The sequence below is a fragment of the Littorina saxatilis genome, unplaced genomic scaffold (assembly GCF_037325665.1).
Source record: "Littorina saxatilis isolate snail1 unplaced genomic scaffold, US_GU_Lsax_2.0 scaffold_395, whole genome shotgun sequence".
NCBI classification, from domain to species: Eukaryota; Metazoa; Mollusca; class Gastropoda; order Littorinimorpha; family Littorinidae; genus Littorina; species Littorina saxatilis.
Window position 1 is genome coordinate 14,507 of NW_027127436.1, and position 26,811 is coordinate 41,317.

The 26,811-nt window shown below is 45.6% G+C and overlaps 1 protein-coding gene across 1 annotated transcript in view; it reads right to left on the minus strand.

Annotated features, from left to right (window-relative positions):
• Nucleotides 1-26,811, minus strand: part of LOC138955896 (sperm-associated antigen 17-like) — a gene marked incomplete at its 3' end in the record, with an annotated part of 106,398 nt that overhangs the window by 11,358 nt on the left and 68,229 nt on the right. The window contains 6 exon segments of the mRNA XM_070327404.1: nt 442-574; nt 3,406-3,584; nt 7,704-7,824; nt 8,191-8,327; nt 9,327-9,464; nt 20,316-20,483. Coding sequence (XP_070183505.1) covers nt 442-574; nt 3,406-3,584; nt 7,704-7,824; nt 8,191-8,327; nt 9,327-9,464; nt 20,316-20,483 — 876 coding nt within the window.

The following is a 26,811-nucleotide window of genomic DNA, read 5'->3' on the forward strand; positions in this document are numbered from 1 at the left end:
ACATACACACACACATCCACACAAACACACACATCCACACACACACATCCACACACACACACATCCACACACCCAAACACACATCCACACACACACACATCCACACACACACATGTCCACACGCACACATCCACACACATCCACACACACACACATCCACACACACACACACACACACACACATCCACACACACACACATCCACATCCACACACACATCCACACACACACACATCCACACACACACACACACACACATCCACACATCCACACACACATACACACACTCACTCACACACACACACACATACACACACATCCACACACACACACACACACACATCCACACACACACATCCACACACACACACATCCACAAACATTTAAACAAAACATGCTTACAAGCATGCACATTGACACACAAACAACAACATGAACTGACCTTTCTTTGAGGGCGAGTCCACACGGTCTGGTTGGCTACGTGCACTGTCAAATCGCACCGGGCTGCTTGTGCGACTTGACGGCAAGGCCCAGTAGCCAATGTGCACGCTAACCATTCCATCCGCATAGAGAACCTGCAACCATTGACAACATTTTAAAACATACTTACAGATTGCTAAGACAAAAAGCCTGAAGGCAGTCCCGAGTTAAGCCCAAAGTCGACTTCGCGAGGACTGCGCAAAGTCTTTTTACCAAAAACTCAGTGCTAAAGCTTCGTACAGCAAGCTTTGCGAAGTATACTTCCCGTAGTCAATTTTGCCCAATTAATGACAGGCTTTCAAATGGATGTTACCCATGCAAACCACTGCAGCCGAAAAATCTGATTTTTACTGTGGCCACTTTGTCAAGCCAGTTCCCCACAGATCGATGCCCTAAGAACCAGACTAGATACAAGTAGTATATCATGTTTGGTACGGCAATATTTTACATGATCGACATTTAATGGCTAATAAATTATTAGAAAAGGGACTGAACAAACCAGCCTAGAAGAATGAAATCTACAACCTTGTAGATGACCAAGCAAACAAATGGAACCATTCACTTTTATTTTTTCCTTCAAAAGACCAGTGGCAGTGAATAAATAGTTTTTGTCATCATTTTCACGAGTTTTCATTCACAACCACCTGGGAAATAAATCTCATGTTCCCTATGCAATAAATCCCCGGTTACCATAGTTGCAGGAAGCAGGTTATACATGGATAATCAAAAGTAAACCCAATAGAACCGCTCGGGGATTTTTCGGCTCTTTTCATTGGCGTTTCCCCGGACCTAAACAGACGACACGACACTGCTTTGCAAAGTTCCAAAAACGAACTGGCAAACTGGCAAAAGTAAACAAAAAACAAAACTACTTCATGAAAGGTCATAAATTCATCACAAACAAATGAAACCTACCAATATGTTTTTGTCTTCTTACAAACTCATGGTAGAGTGCGTGTATCTCTGTTTTGATACATAGACGTTCGGAGAAACACAAACGTCAAGTTCAAGTCAAACCAATTGACCCCTGACACACAAATTTTGACCCGTGCACAAGACGTTGTATCGATAAACGAAGCGCAAATAAGAAATAACAAGTCGCATAAGGCGAAAATACAACATTTAGTCAAGCTCAGTCAAACTCACAGAATGAAACTGAACGCATTGCATTTTTTCCGTAAGACTGTACACTCGTAGCATCGTCTGTCCACCGCTCGTGGCAAAGGCAGTGAAATTAACAATCCAGAAAAGCGCGGTAGCGGTTGTGCTGAGGAGGATAGCACGCTTTTCTATATCTCTATTCTTTTTAACTCTGTGAACGTGTTTTTAATCCAAACATCATATCTATGTTTTTGGAATCAGGAAAGAACAAGGAATAAGATGAAATTGTTTTTTTAATCGATTTCGGAAATTTAATTTTAATCATAATTTTTCTATTTCTAATTTTCAGAGCTTGTTTTTAATCTGAATATAACATATTTATATGTTTTTGGAATCAGAAAATGATGAAGAATACGATAAACGTAATTTTGGATCGTTTTATAAAAAAGTAATTTCAATTACAATTTTCCGATTTTTAATGACCAAAGTCATTAATTAATTTTTAAGCCTTCAAGCTGAAATGCAATACCAAAGTCCGGCCTTCGTCGAAGATTGCTTTGCCAAAATTTCAATCAATTTGATTGAAAAATGAGGGTGTGACAGTGCATGCCGCCTCAACTTTTACAAAATGCCGGATATGACGTCATCAAAGACATTTATCGAAAAAAAGAAAAAAAAGTCTAGGGATATCATACCCAGGAACTTTCATGAAAATGTCATAAAGATCGGTCCAGTAGTTTCCTCTGAATCGCTCTACACACACGCACACACACACACACACACACACACACACACACACACACACACACAGACACACACACACGCACAGACAGACACACACACATACACCACGACCCTTGTCTCGATTCCCCCCTCTATGTTAAAACATTTAGTCAAAACTTGACTAAATGTAATAATAAAAGCAAAGAAAATAGCAACAAGATATGCAAACATCTAACAAAGCCGAGCAAGCAGAATGACACAAAGAGGCACTGAGTCGGAAACAAGATCGCGATTCTTTCCTTCGCTGCACGACGCAAAACTTCTGTGACCTTTGACCCAACGTAGCTTCCACATTCGAAAACTAAGCTTAATATTTACAACTGAAAGCCAAGGGGGTGGAATACCGAGATGAACCTACAGAACTGTGCATCCTCAAACCTGACATATTCAACCCAACATTTTATGAACTCAAAAACACAGAAAGTCGCTTTCACACGCCAGCTTTGATTGCCAGTGGTTATCAAAACGGAACTCGTGTGGTTATCAAAACGGAACTCGTGTTTCAAAGCATGGCTCCCTGTGTTGATTGTGCACTTATTTTCTCACTACTAAAATGATGACAAGAACGATATGTTTGGTGGTTTGTTGTCAGACCAGCTTTTTTGTCGGTCCTCAGGGGGCATATCAACTTTTGTTTCATATTTATTGACCGCGGCCTTCGGCCGGCCTTGGTCACTGAATATGAAACAAAAGACGATATGCTCCCCCTCAGACTGACAAAAAAGCTGGTCTGTCAACAACCCATCAAACATCTTATAATATTCATTGGTCTTTTGAAGGAAAAAATAAAAATGAATGGTTCCATTTTCTTCCACTTTATTTTAAAACACACACATGCATGCAGGCGCATACACACACACAAGCACACTCACACCCATGCACACACACGTATATACACACACACAGACAAACACATACCAGATCTCACCCCCCCCCCCCCCACACACACATGCACACACACATTCACATACACACACACAAACACAAAGTCATACCAGAGCTCACCCCCTCCGACACACACACACACACACACACAACTGACCTCCACTGATCCATCCACCATATTCTTGACGACAGTTCCATCAGCAGTAATAATGCGTGACACTTCATTCATCACGTATGGTTTGCGGCTGGACTCGCATTTCTGGATTCCGCTGGTCTTGAATTGGTAGCTTTGTTTCACCACCAGATGGCGATCTTCTTCACTCTCTGGAATCACACCTGTGGAGGAAATAATGAAAATAATGATGGATCAATACCTCGCGGGCATTCAGCTTGCATGCCACATACGCTCACGATTTTGAGATACAGTGGAACCCCCCTTTTAAGACCTCAAAAAATCTTAGAAAAACAGGTCTTACAAGAAGGGCAAAGCCCATACGACTCACATGCTTGACCTTTACATGACCTTGACCTTCAGCTAAACCTAGCAATGACATCATAAACTAAGAACTGCTTTACACATTTTTCCTACCAAAATACATGTGACCTTGACCCAAGGTCAAATAAGGTCATGCAACACAAAGCTGTTAATTCAAGACATAGGAAGTACAATGGTGCTTATTGGCTCTTTCTACCATGAGATATGGTCACTTTTAGTGGTTCACTACCTTATTTTGGTCACATTTCATAAGGGTCAAAGTGACCTTGATCATATGTGACCAAATGTGTCTCATGATGAAAGCATAACATGTGCCCCACATAATTTTTAAGTTTGAAACAGTTATCTTCCATAGTTCAGGGTCAAGGTCACTTCAAAATATGTATACAATCCAACTTTGAAGAGCTCCTGTGACCTTGACCTTGAAGCAAGGTAAACCAAACTGGTATCAAAAGATGGGGCTTACTTCGCCCTATATATCATATATAGGTGAGGTATTAAATCTCAAAAACTTCAGAGAAAATGGGAAAAATGTGAAAAATAGCTGTTTTTTTAGACAACATTTATGGCCCCTGCGACCTTGACCTTGAAGCAAGGTCAAGATGCTATGTATGTTTTTTGGGGCCTTGTCATCATACACCATCTTGCCAAATTTGGTACTGATAGACTGAATAGTGTCCAAGAAATATCCAACGTTAAAGTTTTCCGGACGGACGGACGGACGGACGACTCGGGTGAGTACATACTCACTTTTGCTTTGCATGTGAGTCAAAAAAGGAGGGACTCACTGTCTTCAAATGGGGGTAATTTTACAGAGGTTATGAACAGAAAGTCTGAGAAAACAAGGTCTTAAAGAGGAGGGAGTCTTAAATTGGGGGTCTTAAAAGGGGGGTTCCACTGTATTAGTTCATTATTTGTACCAATAACTCATTGGCTCCCAGGTACGGATATATCCGTACCCATTCATATGGCTCTATCTGACCAGGTACGGATATATCCGCTCAGACTGTTAGCTTCAGCCGCTTCCTGTAACGTCCATCTAACGCCTGCATTCCAGCGTGTTAATACACAGTTACTACACAGTTACTACAATTCTGAGTGACCTGCTGCAGCATAGTTGGTCTCGGGTAAAAAAAAACTTGGTCAACATAGGTGGGGTAGAAAGTATTAACCCCTTCACTGCCCACCCCGTATGTAATACGTGGTCATTTTTGGTTTGTCGTACGCCCATAACCGTATCTCGTACGTGGGATTTGTGTCAACAACATTTCAGGATATTTCTGAAAACTAAATGGGAGGTAACCACTGTCCAAGTACTTGTAGGGGTTCTAAACACAGTTCTTTCCCATAGACCGTTCGGATAAGCTACTACCACGTGTTGACAACTCACCACTGTGAACCGATCTATTAGTATTCACAATGGCGGCCGAAAGTCGTACCTCAACTCGTAGACCTGTTTTCAAGCGATACAGTGTTCTGGAAGCTCTACAAGAAGTGATTTATGGATTACCACACAGAAGAATACTTTTATGGGCTGTAATGTGAGTACCTGATGTTTGACACCAGTTTTAGCAGTGTTTTGTGTGGTTTTATGAGCTAGTGCAATGTGTGTGTGTGTAAGTCTGGAAACTGTAATTTTTGACAAAAATGGTCACTATATCAATTTTTACTATAACAATCACAAACAAAGTCCAATGATCATGTCATCCTATAATAGCCAAGGGTATAAGCAAAACACATGCCAAAGATCTAAGAGATATCTCAATAAATCAGACATGGGATTGCGAAAAAGTGATAATTAAGGAAAAAGAAGGTGGGGGTCTGGGGGCCGCAGAAGGCCCCCAGTAGGGTCCAGGGGCTTCGCCCCCAGAAGCTGAAGGTTTTTAATGTTTTAGACACACAAAAATGGCCCTGAAATGCATATTTCAGCTTAATCATAGAGCTTCTATATCAATGGCAATAACAACAATTCAAACAGCAGGGAAACATATGAAAGAAAATTTTCTCAGCGGATTTGCACGAATCTCAAGAATGATCCCTGGAGCCTAAAAATTTACGGAATTCCGTAAATTTACGGAAGAATCCCATGTCTGATAAATGATCGAGCAGTGAACAGATTAGTGAACCTGCCGAAGAAAGCGAAATTTTGCCCTGGCGCACAGCAATACCAAAATGCTGTTATACTGTGGCAGTGAAGAGGTTAAACATTAACAAATCCAATAACCCTCAATTCTTGTTTTTTTTAATTGTGAATTTTGGGATGTTAGAAGTCTATCTGTTTTTTGAATAATGGAAATAAAATTTGTTCAGGGAGATAGCTTGTTATTAAATTAATTCAAACCACCTTCCCATCATGAAATTTGGAACCAGGCAATGCTAAGTAGTCAATGAGTATGTATGAAATAAAACTGGCACAGCAGTGTGAACCACATTCCTAAATGACTATACACAGAGTGTAAATTCCCCACAGTGACAGATTGCTGCACAAAGGGTATAGTATTCCAAAGCAGATTGATTTTCTTGCAACAGCAATTTGGCAAGCCATTTTGTGGTATGGAGGGCACCCTAAACTTACTCACAACTCTTATCAACCAGAAATGGAACCAAAGATTGCAGGTGAGAAAAACTAGAGCAAGATAAAAATGTACTCACAAGACAAAAAAAACTAGCAACATCAACAATCAAAGAAGAACATGGACCAGTGTCTAAGGAACAGCAAATTCTCAGAATCCTCTTCCTTAGACTTTGTTCCTTTTTGGCTGAGCACCACCCCGACAACAGACTGTCATCGGCCCGATGACGATTTGGGTTGGCAGAGCAACGATTATGATGATCGTGGTTGGCCCTATGGAGGGCCTGCCCAGATCTTTGACGATGCCCATGATCGACACATCGTGGTTGGCCCGCTGTTGGGCCAACCTTGACGCCAGACGATCATCAGCACATCGTGGTCCGCCCGCCGATGGGCCAACCTTGACGCCAGACGATGACGTAAAAAGAGTCACGCCGAGACAAGAAGAATCTGGGTCCAGACGATCATTGGCACATCGTGGTCCGCCCGCCAATGGGCCAACCTTGACGCCAGACGATGACGTAAAAAGAGTCACGCCGAGAGAAGAAGAATCTTTCTCGGTACCGAAGACCTTTACAGGTAACGTAATTCTCATGAGTCGATGACCGCATCTGCGGGGGCATGACCTCATGTCCTTGCCACCTCATCACTTCGGACATTTTCTATTTTTGGTGGTGTGTGCTGCCTAAGTTTTTGTTTTTTGGTCAATCATACTTGTTATTGAAGATACGATTTTAAAAAAGTGCGATTAGCTCTTTGAGCACACGTGACGAGGCTTCCCCGTTAGAAAATTGTGAAAAAGCTTTAAAAACTCTGCTGTGAAACAGACTTTAGCTGCTTGTGTGGCATCAGTGGCTGAATAAGAACATATTACGTCATCATCGGCAGAAGACTGGCATAAGGTAGTCACATGATCGGGAGAGAGGCGGGCAAAACACATTACGTATAACATAATTACGTCATTCGTCGACAGAAGATCGGCACATCATCGATCATTGTCGGGCTTTTAGAACATATCACGTCATTCGTCGGCAGAAGATCGGCACATCATCGAGAGAGAGAGAGGCTCGGGCAAATGCATAATACGTCATTCATCGTATCCATGTTGCAGTTATTTTCTGGTGAGTACATTTCATTGTTATCTTGTTTTCATTTCTAATTCAAAAAGAGATTATCTCCATTGTACCTAATACACCGAATTCGTGTTCCCAGCTTAAGGGTAGGCTTACTCAACTGTTAAGAAGTAAATAATAATAATAATAATAATAATAATGATAATAATAATACGAGAATCTATAACGCGCACATAAGCAATAATTTTTGTGATCATCTACACATGTACGTGTTATATGCTAACTATTTTCAAAGGAATTTTTTTTAAACTTACCCAGAGCGCTTTGCAGGAAGTAACGGACCTGCAGACCATCAGGGCAAGTGATGTAGACTTCCTGGAAGGGTTGTTCCGGAATCTTCTTCTCTTCTGGCTCCTCAATGATGGGTTCTTCCTCCTGAAGCAAGAAACACTCCTGTACTTCAAGATTCCTTTTTTCACGCCGAAAATAACATGTTGGTTAAACAATGTTTGATTTGTCTTACCCACAATACAACTAATATCAATTAAACGACCCAGATCACAATGACCTCAGGTGAGTTAATATGCTGTGTTTAAATACTGCAAAAGCTATTAAATTAATGTGACAAACAGCAGCTAGCTTGAAAGAACAAGCAATCTTTTAGCAAGTAGCCCATAACAAAATTTCAGTGCCAACGCTTCCTGCAGCAAGCTTCATGAAGTATACTACACAAAGTCGACTTCACCAAGATGATATTAGGCTTTACAAATATCATGCCATCACAAAACAGGGGAGACGAACCACAACTGGTGGTGGTTCTGGCGTTGGAGCATTCTTAGCTCCCCTGTCCTTCTTGCCCTTGGACGGAGACGGAGCATGCGGTTGAGGAGTGGGGCTGATGACTGGTGGGATGTATGGCGCTGGATAATAAGGTTTGCCTGGGAAGAAAAGTGTGAGAGAATAAACGTTATTTGTATTTTTGACCAATATATCTTTCTTTCTTTCTTTCTTTATTTGGTGTTTAACGTCGTTTTCAACCATTCAAGGTTATATCGCGACGTGGAAGGGGGGAGATGGGATAGGGGAAAGGGGGAAGATGGGATAGAGCCACTTGTTAATTGTTTCTTGTTCACAAAAGCACTAATAAAAAAATTGCTCCAGGGGCTTGCAACGTAGTACAATATATGACCTTACTGGGAGAATGCAAGTTTCCAGTACAAAGGACTTAACATTTCTTACATACTGCTTGACTCAAATCTTTACAAACATTGACTATATTCTATACAAGAAACACTTAACAAGGGTAAAAGGAGAAACAGAACCGTTAGTCGCCTCTTACGACATGCTGGGTAGCATCGGGTAAATTCTTTCTCGTCCCAACCAATATGGGACTCCCCCTAACCCGCGGGGGGTGACCAATATATGACATTTTACATAAATCGAGACAGTCAGTGTTCCTCCGAGACCGGGCCATGGCTCAAAGAAGGAAATCCCATGTTCAATCTATATTATGTTACCAGATGTAGTTCACTGAAGGGACTGAAAGGGCTAAAGCTTGCGTATAATGGGGAAACCCCCTATTAAGACCCCCAAATATAAGACTCCCTCCGAGATTTTCTCTTCAAAAACCTCCGTAAATTTACCTCCATTTTAAGACTCCTCCGTTTCATGAATTTTTTTTCATGGAGGTTATGCAGGTCTTAAAAGCAGGGGGGGGGGGGGGGGGGGGGGGGGTTCCACTGTATGCCTCTGACTTCAAAATCTTAGGACAGAAAACTTCATTTTTTACCTCTTAATAATCTAAGCCTCACATATTGTGTAACTGACTGAGTGATCAAACCCCATGTAAAATCCTGCCCAGATCTGAAATGGGGAGCCGAACTGTTTTAATGAAAAGGAGTGTGCCTCTAACATCATCCTGATTAAAAAATACTCACCCTCTGGAGTCTCACCAGTGGCGCCCCACTGGCTAAGGGAGAGAACCATGCCATCCAGAAGAACAGCAGTGATGGAACCAAACTGACTGACGGGTGGGGTCTTCTTTTCCTTCTCTCGAGAGGTGCTCTCTCGCTCCTCTGCAAACACAGGTTGTATTGAGAAAACAGTTGTGATTTTGAAACAATTAATGTTTAACACTTTCTACCCCACCTATGTTGACCAAGTTTTTTTTAGCCGAGACCAACTGTGCTGCAGCAGGTCACTCAGAATTGTAGTAACTGTGTATCAACACAATAAAATGCAGGCGTTAGATCGACGTTACAGGAAGCGACTCAAGTGACTGAGTGTATGGATATATCCGTTCCAGGTTAGATAGAGCCATATGTGTGTACGGATATATCCGTACCTGGGAGACAATGAGTTAAAACAACAATAACATAAAAAAGAAAAATAAACCCACAGACACGCAGACAAGCATCTATGCATGCACACACAGTCAGACACACACACACATAAACACACACACACACACACTCACACACGCATGCACACACACACACACACACACACACACATCTGGTGGGTGTGTCCAATGTAACTTAAGATTTGGCCACACACACGAATACTTTTTGAAAATGTTAGCACCACTTTCAAAGACATTTTAGAATCATAAATGAATATGGTATGCAAAATGCTTTCACTTTAAAAAAAAAACAAGCTTTCTGCTGGCGGTTAATCCCTATCCGATGAGTGTAACTTAAGGTTTATGAATGTTGATAAGGATTCTAATTAACAAATTCATTAATAAGGGGACAAATAGGTCGCAAAAGATGCAAAGTTGACTAAGAATTGCCCCTTTAAAATTCTACACACACGGATTTTTTCCATAATAAAGAAATAGGGGTCGGACATGTAAGTGCGAGTCCCTTCTTATGTTCGAATTGAAATTGAAAATGACAAAAGTCAAATTCGAATTTAAAGCCATATGTACTCGATGACTATACACGCTAATTGCTTTACCAACAGCTGGAGACAGACTAAATTAAGTTCCCTGCAAAATATTGTGGTCGAGGACGCCTTAAATGTTGAGATATTTGAATTTTCATTTTGATCTGGATCGTCCTATTTATAGATTTGGCAACACATGTAACGTTGATGCAAGGGAGAGAACACCGCGGCTTTGTTGACATCCTCACTTTTTCAGAGGCTAGAACAAGCTGTAATGCATGTATTATGGTCCGCGCATGGTGACGTATCGTCATTATATGGTCTTATGGTGCGTTTGACATCGATTGTGGGCAAACTACACTTTGTAAACACGGGAGTGCGTTAGTATGCCTTTAACAAAAGTGTAACAAAAATAATTCATTCAAAACTTTGCAGGCACTTTCTATTACTATTAGAACCAGATATGAGACTCACAAAAAGGCAAAAGCCTGAAACGAAAAGAAGTTTGTTTATTATTGAAAATTTGTTTTGATAATTCTCTACACACGAAAATGGTGACACGTAACTTTAAGATTTAGCTGAATCTTCAAGACGTCTGTGTACAATTATTGCGGAAAACTCTTTCAATGTATTCTTTTAGTTATGTATCACTTGTATAATTAGTATCAATAATATTGCTCGTGTACTTAAATCTACTTCAATTGAATTAGTTGACCTAAGTAACAGTTCAACACACACATCATGATTTTATTTACATTATTTTTGCATTCTCCGCTGCATTCTCTGTGCTCAATTTTGAAGTCGTAATTATAGAGACTATTATGTCGGCTCAGTTACTTTGGAAGATATTGCTCCCGTTCAAACTCCTTAACATTCCTTCACATTCTTTAACAGCATGGACTCATAAATTGATAGGATAGGCGATCGTGGCTTTTGCAGAGCTACAATTGCAAAACTCTTATAAAACACAGTTACCATTTTACCAAAGTTTTCAAGAAAAGAACTTCTCGCCACGCGAGCGTGGCGATGGGCAGTTTGTGTGATTGCATGCGCCTTCCTTTGATTGGCTCGTAGCGGGCCGCTGGAACTGACCGATGCGGATCCCGCACAGAGCTCAGCCTAGCGTCACTACGCAAGATTCCAGCAAGCTCAAAGGTCAGGTGTTTGGATTTGGTGAACATTTTTATTTCTGTGTTGGTTTTTTACGATGTTACAAGCATTGGTTTTTGGTAATTCCATTTGCAGACGTTTGCGGGAATGCATTGAGTCGGGATGCGATCCTCGCATGCGTCCTGATTTCAAACTTAATAGCCAAATGTACGTTAACATTGTTGCCAGCAACTGGTTGGGAAAGATGGCGCCGGATCCAACTACTTACGGCAGATGTTTCGCACTTACTAAGACCTGACGTTGTGATCTTACAACTTGGGGGAAATGATTTCAGGTTTTCAGAACCTATGAGGGGTGTTGCAGGTAGCTCTGTTTCCTCCTTGGGGATGAAGCTACCAGGGGAAGGGATTGTGTTGGAGGTGCGGGTAGAGGGGTAGCCCTCCCGGTGCTCCCCCTTGGACCTCCCTAGTCTAGGACCCTGGGTCTTCGCGAGGTGGCCATTGTGGCGTAATCCCTCCGGACTAGCATAACGTTTCCCTATCCCAAGACCGACCGTGCGTGGTCTATGACCACATCCTCTACGAGGTGACCCTATCAACTAGGCAGCGCAAGCCCCTAGGCGAAACACGGCGGATCTAGAGGAGAGAACCTCGATAAAAAATTTGAGCTGCCATGAAGACGGAGCATGTTGGCTGAGGACAGCGGGCAGACCTTCTGTGCCGACACCCATCTACAGGAGAAAACCAGGCATGCACGCATCAAACCCAACATGGCCATACAAAAAAAAGAACCTATGGATGCTGAGGAGTTTGCCTTGACGATGCTGGTATTTCGCTGGCCTCCTCCATGGGGTTTACAAAGTTAAAAAAGTTGTGGTTGGTGGCATTCTGCCTCGCTTCATGCCAACCGCCGATTACAGAGGATCGCGGGGCTTATCGGCCACAATAGAGCAACGCTATCACGCCTGGGCTCAAGATATTAACGCCAGGCTGGCAGAACACAGTGCTGACTTGCATTACGTTACGGTTTGGTGCCATGACAAGTTTCAATTTCAGGAGGAGAAAAGAGGCTTGTTTGCGGCCAACGGCATACATTTGTCTCAACAGGGCAGTTACCTAATGTATAAATCGCTACGGGGCGCTCTGATCGCGGCCAGTAAACGCTGGGGGGAAGCGGGCCATCGGCGCTGCTAATTCAAAGCTTTCTGGGCAGGCAGCCTTGCGTGCGGCGAGCAAGAGCACTGTATACATGCAGGAGACGCGCGGACAGCGTGACCTGTTTGGCTGGAGGCAGACAGTCTCCAGCGCGGCTATTTTGCAGTGAGACTCTCGCAGAAGCACTGGCCGGCGACCAGCGACCTACTTTCAGATAGTGAAGGCTCAGACTTCTGGGGTGGTATTTACGCGTGGCGGCTATTTTTAGCCAGGGCCACGCTACACCTGATATTTTGTGTTGCGTTGCAGGACGGATGGACGCTTAGTGGCGTCTGAAGCCAGCGGTCATCGGGTGCCTGTGGTCGCAGCGTTATCTGACTTGAGTCAGGTTCATGCATGACACATGTTCAATCTGATGAATTATATGGGTGGACACGCATAATTATGTTTTTTTTTTCTCTGGCTCGAAACACAGCCACATTTGTTTGTTTTGGGTACGTTGGAAACACAGCCACAAGTTTCTGCGCTTGAAACACACCCAATGTTTGTTTTTGGTGTTGTTTGTAACACAGTCATTTTGGTATACCAGCAGCCTGGTTGTTTTAACCACTTTAATTCCAGTTGCCTGAGCACCAGCAGTCTGGTTGTTTTAACCACTTTTATTGCAGTTATTTTGTATGCGCTTGAAACACAGCCGTTTTGTATGCTCTTGAAACACAGCTATTTTGTATGCGCTTGAAACACAGCCATTTTATATGCGCTTGAAACATAGCCATTTTGTATGCGCTTGAAACACAGCCATTTTGTTTTAACCACTTTAATTCCCGTTGCCTGAGCACTAACAGCCTGGTTGTTTTAAACACTTTTATTCCAGTATTTTGTATGCGCTTGAAACACAGCCATTTTGTATGCGCTTGAAACACAGCCATTTTGTATGCGCTTGAAACACAGCCATTTTGTATGCGCTTGAAACACAGCCATTTTGTATGCGCTTGAAACATAGCCATTTCGTATGCGCTTGAAACAGCCATTTTGTATGCGCTTGAAACACAGCCATTTCGTATGCGTGAAACACAGCCATTTTGTATGCGCTTGAAACATATGACAGCCACAAGTTTACGCAGTTGTGATAACCACTTTAATTCCCAGAGTTGCCTTAAAGCACCAGCAGCCTGGTTGTTTTAACCACTTTAATTCCAGTCAGCCTGGTTGTTTTAACCACTTTACTTCCAGTTGCCTGAGTACCAGCTAGCAGCCATGGTTGTTTTAACCACTTTAATTCCAGCCTTGAAACACCGTGAGCCATTTGGTGTGCGCTTGAAACACAGCCACAAGTTTTCCGCGCTGGAAACACAGCCATTTTGTATGCACTTGAAACACTTAGCCACAAGTTTCTGCGCTTGAAACAGCAGCCTGGTTGTTTTTAACCACTTTAATTCCAGTTGCCTGAGCACCAGCAGCCTGGTTGTTTTAACCACTTTAACAGGCATGGTACTGAAGGAATGGCAGTTTCAGCTGAAATAAAGCCGGGGGTCCAGGGGGCCTGAGCGGCTCCCTGGCGGGGTCAAGGGGCAGCGCCCCTTCGTGGGGATCAGGGGGCAACGCCCCCTGAAGCTGACGACTTTTTACTAATTCAAATGTGTTTAGTGCCCTCTCCTTGAAGCTGAGAGGGATATAAGTGAAAGATAACAAGGCTTGAGTAAGAAAAAATAATAATCTCAAGTCAATCAGCAGATTTTTTTTTCGGATTTTTTTCTTCGGATTTTTTTTTCTTTTTTTTCTTCGGATTTTCGTTTTCGGCGGATTTCCGCCGATCGGCGGAAGAGTACCATGCCTGTTTAATTCCAGTTGCCTGAGCACCAGCAGCCTGGTTGTTTTTGTGGCAGATTTGATTGAAACCGGGGGCTGCCAGGGGATTGTGCAGGATTGTTCCTTATTTACTCGTGATGTTGTTTGTCTGACCTCGCGTTGTGTTTTGTTTGAGTGTAAGAATGTTTCCTGTTTCCCTCTTATGTCCCCGATGCAGTAGACTCTAGTATCTAGCTCTCACTCGGCCAACGGCCTCTCTCTTACAATTAAAGTAGCCCACACCGTGGTTGTACAGTTTAAAACATCATTTTTATTCTACAAGTTCATGGAATCAAAGCATAGTCACTCTCTCACGCAAACTCTTCTTCTTTCTCTCTTCATCACTTCATATTTCCGTCTGTTTTTGTCGCTGACTGTCGTCTAAACAAGGGGGGGTGATTATCAGGTTCCCGATTGACAAGGAACTTATTCGTACATTATAACAGAACTCCCGCTTGACAAGGAGCTACTTAGTGCATGAGACTATCAGATTCCCGATTGGCAAGGAATTTATACAAACGTTATAACAGAACTCCCGATTGACAAGGAGCTATTTAGTGCGTAGTGCAGGGTTCCTAGTTCACAAAGAATGATTAACAACAGATCTAAGCAAGACATCCTTACGGTTAAAGATAAAGGTCGGCTCCTAACCAACGAAGAGTCTGGTTAAGTTTACGGTTCCCGGTTAACAAGGAATTCGAAGTTAAGGTTAAAGACTTCCGATTAACAAAAAGTCTGGTTAGGGTTAAATGACTCCCGATTAACAAAGAGTCTGGTTAGGGTTAAGTGACTCCCGATTAACAAAGAGTCTGGTTAGGGTTAAGTGACTCCCGATTAACAAAGAGTGCCGCACCCTCGAAATCCAAAACATTATATAGACCTCAAATCTTTGGACTAATTTTCGCATAATCATGCGCTACCTTGAACTCTGACCCTGAATCACTAACTTCCGGCAAATAATCCGGTTCTTCCTCGATTTATACTACTCTATTTTCCGCTAACCGTCGTTAAACAACCATGTCCGTAAGTGACTATTATCCTAAAGAAACTTGTCATTTTATCAAACAACTCCCGCACATCGATACTAACAGATTAGCAGCTGGTCGTCTGCGATAAAGTCACGTCTGCTTGACGCGTCTGTCCTAAACCGTTCTAAAAGCTAGCATCGTGCGTCGTAAATTACGTCACATACAAGATGGCGTCAAGTGCATGCGTACCAATGAAGTCACTCAAACACGCGCACGCACACTGAACATTATTACGTGGGCTGTAAGGCTATTCCCTCACATTTTAACCACTTTAATTCCAGTTGCCTGAGCACCAGCAGCCTGGTTGTTTTAACCACTTTTATTCCAGTTGCCTGAGCACCAGCAGCCTGGTTGTTTTAACCACTTTTATTCCAGTTGCCTGAGCACCAGCAGCCTGGTTGTTTTAACCACTTTTATTCCAGTTGCCTGGGCACCAGCAGCCTGCTTTTATTCCAGTTGCCTGAGCACCAGCAGCCTGGTTGTTTTAACCACTTTTATTCCAGTTGCCTGAGCACCAGCAGCCTGGTTGTTTTAACCACTTTAATTCCAGTTGCCTGAGCACCAGCAGCCTGGTTGTTTTAACCACTTTAATTCCAGTTGCCTGAGCACCAGCAGCCTGGTTGTTTTAACCACTTTTATTCCAGTTGCCTGAGCACCAGCAGCCTGGTTGTTTTAACCACTTTTATTCCAGTTGCCTGAGCACCAACAGCCTGGTTGTGTTAACCACTTTTATTCCAGTTGCCTGAGCACCAGCAGCCTGGTTGTTTTAACCACTTTTATTCCAGTTGCCTGGGCACCAGCAGCCTGTTATGCGGTCTAGTACTAAGCAGTGGGACAAAACAGTATAAGCTCTGCAGTTATGGGCTGGTAAGCCAGTCCTTACTATCAAAAATGCTCTCTCTGTCGGATAGATGCCTAAACACAAGCCTACTCGACCCGGACCTGCTGCTCAGAATAGGCAGACAAGGCCCGCAAATAATAGGGCCACAAAGACAACGACAGGGGATCCTCCAGCTTCAACCTCAGCACAGGCAGTGGCTACAGAGGCACAAGGCACACCACCTCCTTGGATGGCCCAGCTCCTCCAGGCGTTGGACGGGAAAATTGAAGCAGCGGTGCAGGCGGCAGTTGCGGCTCAGGTCAGAGACACCTGCTAGACGCCCCAGCTCTACGTGCCAGATGGCAGGATCGGCCAACACTGACCCCGCAACAACCAGCCAGATGCCCCAACCCGAGGACCAGGGGCCAGTTTCATAAGATAGCAGTGAACCGACTGACAGTCGATCGACTGCCCAGTCGATGGACTGTGGTTGATCGCCGGGTCACCGAAAAGCGCGTTTCATGAGCGAATCACCGTCACCCGCGGACAACCGCAGTCGACCGACTGTACAGTAATCCAAATGGCCAAGTCGAGGGCTAAATTTAGCAACATTACCACTTCCGTTTGCTCATTCGCACGTGGAAATGGCCGATTTCGAAGAAAAAACAAGTCTTGGCCCGCTCAAAATAACAATGACCGAGACTTTCAGTAATTCCTTCGCGTGACGTCTAACCCTCTTACGCCATAATGTGACGTCTTCAAGACATAACCCTGACTTGTCTCCTGGATTACCGCGTCATGATAGATACATTTTGAAGAACAATCACAAGGTTTGGCTCACAATCCAAAAAAGTGTGAGCATTCTGCCAGTGACTGTGCGGATAATTGACATTTATATTCGGTTTACCGTAGTAAGCCGAACACAGTGTTGGGGGGAGAGCATCACCGTGTTTGGCCAACTTCCGGTGAGACGACCCGCAGTCGGCCGACTGAAATTTTGTTCGTGAAACCCGATAACGTCGGATTACTGTGGTTCTCTCGGACAACTGCAGTTGGTCGACTGTGTTTCTGGCTTATGAAACTGGCCCCTGGCCACCCAAGCCCGCACTGCAGCCACTTTTGCAGTCACCGAACACATAGCAGGTACGTCTGGAGGGTTTACATCAGCCACGCTGGGCCTACCATCACTGGTACCACTTAAGATAAAACAGAAGATTTGGGCGGGGGAATTTGTCGAACTTAAATCCCTTCTACCATCAAAAGGGCAGATTACTCATTCAGGCTAGAGGTGTCAGGTGGCGAGGGTTCTCGCACTCTGCAATTGCTGCCAAACCAAAATCATGCAAGTCTCTCCATTGCACAATGGATAAAAGCTTGGAACCGGTATGTAGCGGTTCTGACGCTGCAGAAGCCACAAGCCTCCCCATGGTTGGCTCACCATATGGAAACCGTCCTGTCCCTGGCCGATAAGAAGGCAAATTGGTCATTCTATGACGAAAACTATCGCCAATTAGTGGCTACGCAAGAGGCACAGTGGGGTTCCATTAACATGGAATTATATCAGACATGGGATTCAGAAAAAGTGATAATTAAGGAAAAAGAAGGTGGGGGTCTGGGGGCCGCAGAAGGGCCCCAGTAGGGTCCAGGGGCAATGCCCCTGGTCGGGGTCTGGGGGCAAAGCTCCCATAAGCCGAAGGTTTTTAGTGTTTTAGACACACAAAAATGACCCTGAAATGCATATTTCAGCTTAATCATAGAGCTTCTATATCAATGGCAATAACAACAATTCAAATAGCAGGGAAACATATGAAAGAATTTTTTTTTTTTTTTTTTACCTCACCTTGAATTAAAGCAGAACTGTTTTCCATGAGTAGAAAATAGTTTGTCAGAGTCCACTGTAAGTTTAGTGTCTTTTTCATGGAGACAACAATGGTGTGGTGGCACTGTGTTAAACACAGCATGTATCAAGTCTAAAGCATCGCCAACTTTCACGTCTTGTGTCTTCTGGCCTTTCTCATCTTTCCAGCTCAATGATACAACTTCATCGACCCAGTCGAATCTCCAGAGATTTTTCTTGTACTTCTGCTGGTCAATTTCCCGGGCTAGAACGGTTTCGTCTCGCTTTAGCTTCCTCATCATTTTGGCAGGTGGCTCGAAGCGATGTAAAAATGGCGCCGAATCATTCTCATATGGTATGCTTATACTGAATCCCCGATAGCTACGTTGAAACGGTGACTGTAGGAGACAAAGAGCGCGTTCCCATACGGATCGACCAGCAACAGTCTGACCGTTTTAGGAACCAACCGTTCAAGAATAGTATGGAATGGAGCGTCACGATCAGCGGACCGGCAAAAAAACTTGGGTCTATACCTACATATCCCCCAAAATTTTCTCAGCGGATTTGCACGAATCTCAAGAATGATCCCTGGAGCCTAAAAATTTACGGAATTCCGTAAATTTACGGAAGAATCCCATGTCTGATATATGAAGGCAGTGCTAGACCCCCAGCAGCCACAACAGCAGCCACAACAGCAAGTACAACATCAGCGCAACGCAGGGCAAAGTGCGCACACCCCGCATGGAAAATTGTTTTAAGTACCACGTAAAGGGGCAATGCCCTGCAGGGTTGACGTGCCTCTTCCAGCACAAATGGTACCGGTGCCTTGGGGCCCATCCTGCTTCTCACTGCTCCGTCCCTATGACAGGGGAACCCAAAATTCTCCCAAAATTCGCCAAACCCCAGTCCTTTCGATCGGGCTCCCATACCACTAGCTTTGGCAACACCATGGGGAGACAACCTCCCAACGCCGGTTCAAAGGAACAATTGCAAAAGTGGCTCGAAGGCTACAGGCCAGATCTCACTAACAGATTAGTTGTAGGTTTTAGGGATGGTTTCGACGTTGGCTACAAGGGTTCTTTAGCCAATGTCGAACCCAAAAATGTGAAGTCAGCTTTAGACGATCCCACAGTTGTAGACGACAAAATTAACAAAGAACTATCCTTCCAAAGATTGCTAGGTCCATTCAAACAACTCAATTTGGCCATGTACTAAGTAGAACGTTACGTGATATGCAATACGCAAGCTTTTCTCTGCCGCGGTGTTGTTTTCTTCTGTTACAGGTCTTGAGGGTTCTCAGGCCTGTGGACTTCATGGACACAAAAGATCGCCCCGAGACACAGGAGATAACGGGAAGGCCAGAGCTGTGTATTTTTGCATTGTGTACAGTTAAAAAGCAAGCCCAGGTAATTTGCAGTTCAGTCCATCTCATTCCCTACCTTCTGTGGGGTCAACACTTCTTTTCGGAGGCAAAAGAGAAGTGTTTGTGGCCCCTTTGTTTGACCCAACAGAAAGGCAGGGGAGACAATCGCTCAGCAGTGCCCTGCTGTGCTATTTGATGCTAAACTTTTTCATGTTTTATTTGTAAATATGTTTTTGGAAAATTGATGTTGAATTTGCTATGATTTTTCACAAAAGTTAAAATCATAAAAAGCCTTAATTCAATTAACATTTCACTTTACGTGGACTTAACTGCAAACAGCTGGTGTGGACAATTAATTTGTGGGAGTGACTGATAAGAATGGAACGAGCGTATGAGTGCGTGTTCTGTACAGCTCTGGTGCACAGTTAAACCAGCTGTAATGCAGTTTGTTAGCTACATGCACTCACACAAATGTGCAACATAACAACCCTTCAAATTATGAAAACTTCATTAAGTGGCATTCCACCAATATGTTACACGACAACTACGTTACAGATCAACAAATGAAGTTACTTGTCACATTTTTATTATAAGTAACACATCACACTTGTAGGTGACATATCACACCTCGTAAGTTACATACCACGTTGATCTGTAACGTACAGAGCTTATAAGATGCATTTTGTGTGAGCCACACACACACACACACACACACTCTCACTCACTCACACACACACACTTGAGTTCAATGAAATGCATGGCGGAAATACCTGGTTAAACACACACACAAACACACACATAAGCACACACACAAAACAAACACACAAAAAACATTGTATAACTAATTCTTGCATCAAAACTGAAAACACAATCATTATACCTTTCTCTGATTTCTCCAACTCGGCCTTCTCTGGTACCTCAGCTTTGGGGGCTCCGGTTGCCTCAGGCTCAGGTGCGGGCGCCTCCTCCTCCTCTTCGCGAGGATTGAGGATGTGGATGGTGAAGACGTGACCATCCTTTAACACTGTCGTCCTCACTGCTGTCGTGCCTGAAACACCATATGAGTAGCTCAAGACTCAAGACTGTCCTTACAAAAACAAGGAAAATTTGCCATGCAGTGTCAGGCGGTTACAGACATAAAATACATCACATTTACTAAGAATTTAGAATGGCACTAAAAAACACTAAAACGTATCACATTTACTGAGAAATAAGAGTTAAAAAGCATCCTAAATTCCTAACTGGACACACACACAAACACGCACACACACACAATTGCACCACTGTCGGTCACAGTCCATACATCATCTTTGGCTATTAGAACTATTAAAGGACCATAACAGGCTCTTTTTAAGGTCAGATAAAGCAGTTGGGGTTGATTTAATGATATAGGTAAGCATCTACAGATGCAAAAACCGATCATTAAATCTCAGGTTTTGTGTTGCATCAGTCTAATTTTACACAAAATGCATGCTCAAAAAGCGACCAAATTCGTCTGCTACGCGAGACTTCAAATTCCCCGCGGCGGCAAGCCCTTGGCTGTGACGTCACAAGGGGGAGCCAGAAGCAAAAGTAGCAACACTCGGTGTGCGTCTTTGCTGCAGCTGTGGATGCGCGCGTGCTCCCGACATCATGCCGAGAGAGTGTGCTGCTGCCGAATGTTCGGAGTTGCAAAAAAAAAGGACTCGGGCTTGAGTTTTTATTTGTTTCTATCCGACTGGGTAACAACTAAAATGACGACAATAACACTGACAACAACTCAAGAAATGTTACGTTCCAAGCCTACGGCTTCCGTTGTTTTCCCGCCGGCTGTGGGTGACGCGCGGTCGTTGGCTTCCTTGACGGTTCCGGCCGCGACTTTGTCTAGGGCGGATCTACTTGCCTCTTCGTCTTCCACCGCTGTGGTTGGCGTCTCAAGTAAGTCGCACTGGTCCACTGGCCCTCGTGAGGCTGTCAGACACTCCCTGCTGGCGCGGGATCACAACCCGCACACTTCTGTTCAGTCTCACCCTTGCCTCGTCGAAGGCTTCTGTGTTTCAGAGCAAAGGCGGCAGCCGGTTCCGGCTGCTGCGCTTCCGGTCCCTAACCGGAAGCATAGGTCCCTTGCCGCAAGTACCCGCTGAGGTCTTGTCCAGGGTTGACCGTGGACTGCCCTCTGGGCATTCGGGCTTCCGGCCCCAGTCCATGCATCCGGCGCTTCCGTATTGTACGGTTTTGTCAGTTGCTTTTCCGGCTCCGCCCGGATTTACTGCTCCCATTTCTGCCACTTCCTCTCGGATGTCGGTAGGTGAGGAGCAGCGCCCGCCCTTTGGGCAGGTGTTGTCACAGCCCTGGCCGGGGCAGTCAGTGTTTCATCCTTCGGTTGTTGCTTCGACTGCTTTTCCGGTTCCGGTGGCTACGGACTTGCCTTTCTCCTACTCTTACCCTGATTTCGGTCTGGGCATTAGTTCGGATGGTTTCCGGGGGGACGGGTTTCCGGTTTCCGGTCATGCCGTTCACCGTCCGACCACCAGCAACGTTGACTTTGGTCCTTCGCTGGACTTCTCTGACGTTCAGTCAGTCACCAGCGATCAGACACGTTCTGGTTTTCCGGAAAAGCTCAAAGTTGCCCTCGAGTCTGCGACTGAGGTCACTTCGAGATATTTCCCGGAGGGGGCTTCGGCCTCTTTGGCTTCCGCTTCGGTTGCCCCTTCGGCCATGTCTGATTTCCGTTCTGTGAAGGATGAAGATTCATACTTCCGGTTTGTGGAGTCGCCTTCGGTAGTGTTCCATCTCTCTCAGGTTTTGGCTAGGCCATCTCCTCCAGGAAGTGGAATTCCTACGGTTCCTGTTCCGCTTCTGGTTCCTCATGGTTCAGTTCCGGAGCAGGCTCAGCCATGGCTGGCTTCGGCTGCACAGTCTTCTACCTTTGTTCCGTCTTCTCATAAGAGGTTCACGTTGCAGAAGACTAACCGGAACTTGCTGGCTTCTTTCGCTCTCCCGCGTGCATCGTTACCGATGACACAGGAGATGCTTCCTCTGCTTGCCAAACAGATTAAGAAGGACGCAGGCGTGGTGTTTCAAGAGCACACACTCGTTGCTTCGGAGGAGTTGGGTCGTCAACTTTTGGAGCTTGCCTCCATTTCAGAGACGCTCATCAGAGCGCTCTCTCACTGAGTCACTGGATCCTTTCACACTCAGTGCAGATCAGGATGCTGAAGATGTTTCGACTCTGTTGTCTGCCCTTGCCAGGGTGAACGAAGAACAGATGAAACTTTCCTCTCTGCAATACGCTCACTCGGTGATGTGTCGAAGGGATCTTTTCCTCTCACACTCTCAGTTTACTGAGCAGGCGACGAGGGACACTTTGCGTGCTTCCCCGGTGGTGGTGGGCTCTCTCTTCGGACATCTCGTTTTTGATGCCCGAAGACAGGAGATTCAGTCTAACAGAGATCAACAATTCTCTGATTTCTCCCTCCAAAGCTTCCAGCAGAGCAAGCCTTTTCAGCCTAAGCAGGCTAAGGCCTCTGCTCCGCCTAAACCGGCAGAGAAAAGACAATCCCGCTCGGTTTCTCGGCGCTCGAGAAAACGAACGGCTTCGGGCAGGGGGAGAGGCGGCTCTGGCAGCAAGCCTCACCCCCAATAAAGTGCTCCTGATCTCACTCCCCCCCCCCCCCCCCCCCCCGCCCTCCACTTTGGTGATGGCGGGGGGCCCCTCCCGGGCACTTTCGCATTGGCTGGTCTCCGTACAAAGCCAATGGATTGTGGGAGTGGTGAGGTCGGGCTTCCGTCTGCTGTGGCAGGACGCGAAGGCACCTCTGTCCAGGCGTCCGCCGGTTTTCAAGCCTCCCTTCTCGCAGGAAGCCAGATCCGTCCTTCGGTCGGAGATAGCCTCCCTGCTACAGAAGGGTGCGACGGAGAGAGTCTCGGGTTCTACGGGCGGCTTTTTGCCGTTCCCATGGCCTCGGGAGCGTGGCGTCCCGTCTTGGATCTGTCTCTTCTCAATACCTTCTTGAGAGAGATACGATTCAAGATGGAGACGCCAGCCTCGGTCAGAGACTCCCTTCGTCCAGGAGACTGGGCGACCTGCATCGATCTGACGGATGCATATTTTCCCCTCCTTGTGCATCCAGCCGACCGGAAATGGCTTCGTTTCCGGTGGGGCGATCAGATCTACCAGTTCCACGCTCTTCCCTTTGGGCTGTCTCTCGCCCCTTGGGTGTTCACCATGGTGGTGAGACAGTTTTGCGCACTGGTGAGGTCGCAGGGTATTCGTCTGTGCGCTTATCTGGACGATTGGCGCATTCTGAACCAAAGCCAGACAGGCTGCGCGTCGCATACCCAGTCGGTTCTTCGGGAGGCCAACACATTTGGTTTCTCGATCAACCGATCAAAGTCGGAGCTGATACCGTCTCAGACATTCACCTACCTCGGAATGTCTTTCGACACAGTATCTTGGACTGTCCAACCCTCCCAGAGGCGGGTGGACAAGCTCCAAGCTCTCATACGCTCCACTTTGCCTCTTCTGAGGGCTTCCCTGCGGACTTTGGCAGATGAAGTCCATGGCTCTCCTGGTTCCTCTGGGGAGAGTCCACAAACGGCCCTTTCAGCTTGCCCTGAAACCGTTTGTGGACTCTCCCTCAGTGGACTGGAACGCTCTCGTCCCTCTCCAGGGATGGTTCCAGTCTTCGACCCTTCCGTGGTTGGACACGGAATGGGTCTGCAGGGGTGTGCCGATAGCCCTTCCTACCCCAGACTTGGACCTCTTCACAGATGCGTCTTTGGTGGGATGGGGGGCTCACACAGACCGGCTGACTGCTTCAGGTCTGTGCTCGGCAGATCAGAGGATGTTGCACATCAACTTGCTGGAGCTGGAGGCTGTTGCTCTAGCTCTCGACAAGTTTCGACCCTCCCTTCAGGCCAAGCATGTTCGTCTTTTAACAGACAACACGACAGTGGCAGCTTATCTCAACAAGCAAAGAGGGTCGCGGTCTCCGTCTCTTTCGGCCAGGGCTTGCGAGATCCTGGTTTGGTGTTGGCAATACCAAATCAATCTCACGGCCAGGTACCTGCCCGGAAACTTGAACACTCTGGCGGATGCGCTCAGTCGCTCCGGCAGAGTGCTTCAAACAGAGTGGACCATTACTCAAGGAGCTCTGGAACGTCTCTGGGCTCTTGTCCAGAAGCCTTTGGTGGATCTCTTTGCCACCAGATTTTCAAAGAGGCTGCCAGTGTTCGTCTCCCCGTTTCCGGATCCGGAGGCTTGGGAGACGAACGCTTTGGACATTCCTTGGTCAGGCCTGGAGGCGTATGCGTTTCCTCCCTTCCAGTTACTCAGCCGAGTACTCAGGAAGGCAGAGCAGGAGGGTCCGTCCCTTCTGCTGATCGCTCCTCTTTGGTCGTCTCAGCCTTGGTTTGCGGACCTTCTGAGACTCTCCCACGGCCCTCCCATTCCACTCGCGCTCACGCGAGGAGAACTGGTGCAGCCTCGAACCGGCATCCCCCACGCAGAGCCCCAGCTGCTGAAACTTCAGGCGTGGAGGTTGTACGGTCCTCGCTGAGGCGTTCTGGTGCATCAGAGTTGACCATGGACTTAGTACAACGCTCTCATAGAGCTTCTACTTTGTCCGTCTATGCGTCACATTGGAAGGCCTGGGCTTCTTGGTGCCACGAGCATGGGTTGAATGCGTTGGCACCTCGGTCGATGCACGTGGTGAACCACCTTTCTTTCATGTCCTCTCAGGGAGCTTCCGCTTCCTCTTTGAGGGCAAGGAGATTGGCCATCGCGGCGACCTTACGGCAGATAGGTCGTTCCATCGATGTCAGCGGTGTCATTTCGGGTGTCATTAAGGGTGCATCCCTGTCTGATGTTAAAACTCGTATTCCTGTCCCTAAGTGGGATCTCTTTTTGGTGCTGGAATTTCTGCGTTCTGCGGATTTTGAACCTCTTAGAGATGCCAGTTTTGCAAATCTGACACATAAGGCCCTTTTTCTTTTGCTGCTTGCATCTGCTCGCAGGGGCAGTGAGATTTACGCTCTTTCTGGTAATTCAGATGATATTTCCTTTGAATCAGATGGGTTGGTAACCTTGCGGTTTCGGCCAGATTTTCTGGCAAAGAATCAGGCTCCTGAGGGAGCATCTCCTATGGTTCAAGTCAGGCCGGTGGGTGTCGGCTCTCATTAAACACGCTTACGAGTGGAGCCGCTTGAACATAGGGGGGACGCAGCCTGTCCTTCCCCTTGAATCTGCTCGAGCCCATGAAACTCGGGCCTGGGCCTCCTCCTTGGCCGTTTTACGGTCGAGGAGACTGGAAGACGTGTTGCACACGGCATACTGGCGCTCGGAGGATGTTTTCTTGAACTTTTACCTAAGAGACATCGCTGCCGTTCGCCAGGACGGCTCCAGAGCTCTTCCTGCCATGGTGGCAGGAGGCCAGCTCTTGACAAGGATTTGAGAGTGAGTTGGATTTTTCTTTCCCACCGCCTTGTTGTAGCAATCTGCTATTTGTGATTCGGAGTAAGCATTTGTAATTTAATCGAAAATGTTATTGTAAATTTTCATTTGATTAATATACTTACCCGAATCACATAGTGAATTCCCTCCCGCCAACCCCGCTTATGGTTTTTTAGGGTTCTTTAAAGCCGTATGATATTGACCACGTGTTCAGTAGCGGTAGTGATGTAATATGCACTGATGGGAGGTAACTCCCCGGGTGTATGGTCGTTACCATGACTACGTTTACACTTTTTGTGGTGGGGTTGCTTCCCTTTAAATTATTTAAGACGGGTAGCCTTTTCAGACCTTAGCATCTCAGACTGTGTCAATGCTATATGTGATTCGGAGTAAGCATATGTAATTTAATAGCCTGTTGGGGTCCTTTAACAAGTATCTGAAGAACGTTGAGCATAAGAAAGTATGCTGTGTCCAATGACGTCTGAGACTAAAAAGTGACACTTAACTAATTACATATGTGACATGAACTGGGGTTCTTAATTGACCTCTAATTTGGTTCTTAATCATGAGTCCCCCCCCCCCCCCCCCCCCCCCCCCCCCCCCCCGTAGAATTGTCCTGTGCTATCATAAAAGCTTCTGCTGAACAGCAACATTTATTTAAAAACTGTCCCATTGAATAATTGCTATAGGTCTGGAAAAACAACTTAGACAAATTTGGATTACGCAAATAAAACACAATGCATGTGACTGAAAAACCTACCTGAAAGATGTCGTACTAAGGAAAGAAAAAGTAACACTGGGACAGATGAGGGCCCCAAAGGGGGGGTATCATCACGATCACGGGAAGGGAAATTTTAGCTTTCACGATCACAGTTACCTTGATTTTTGTTTTCACGATCACGAACACAAGTGGCAAATCACGGTCACGGTAAAAGTTGCAGGT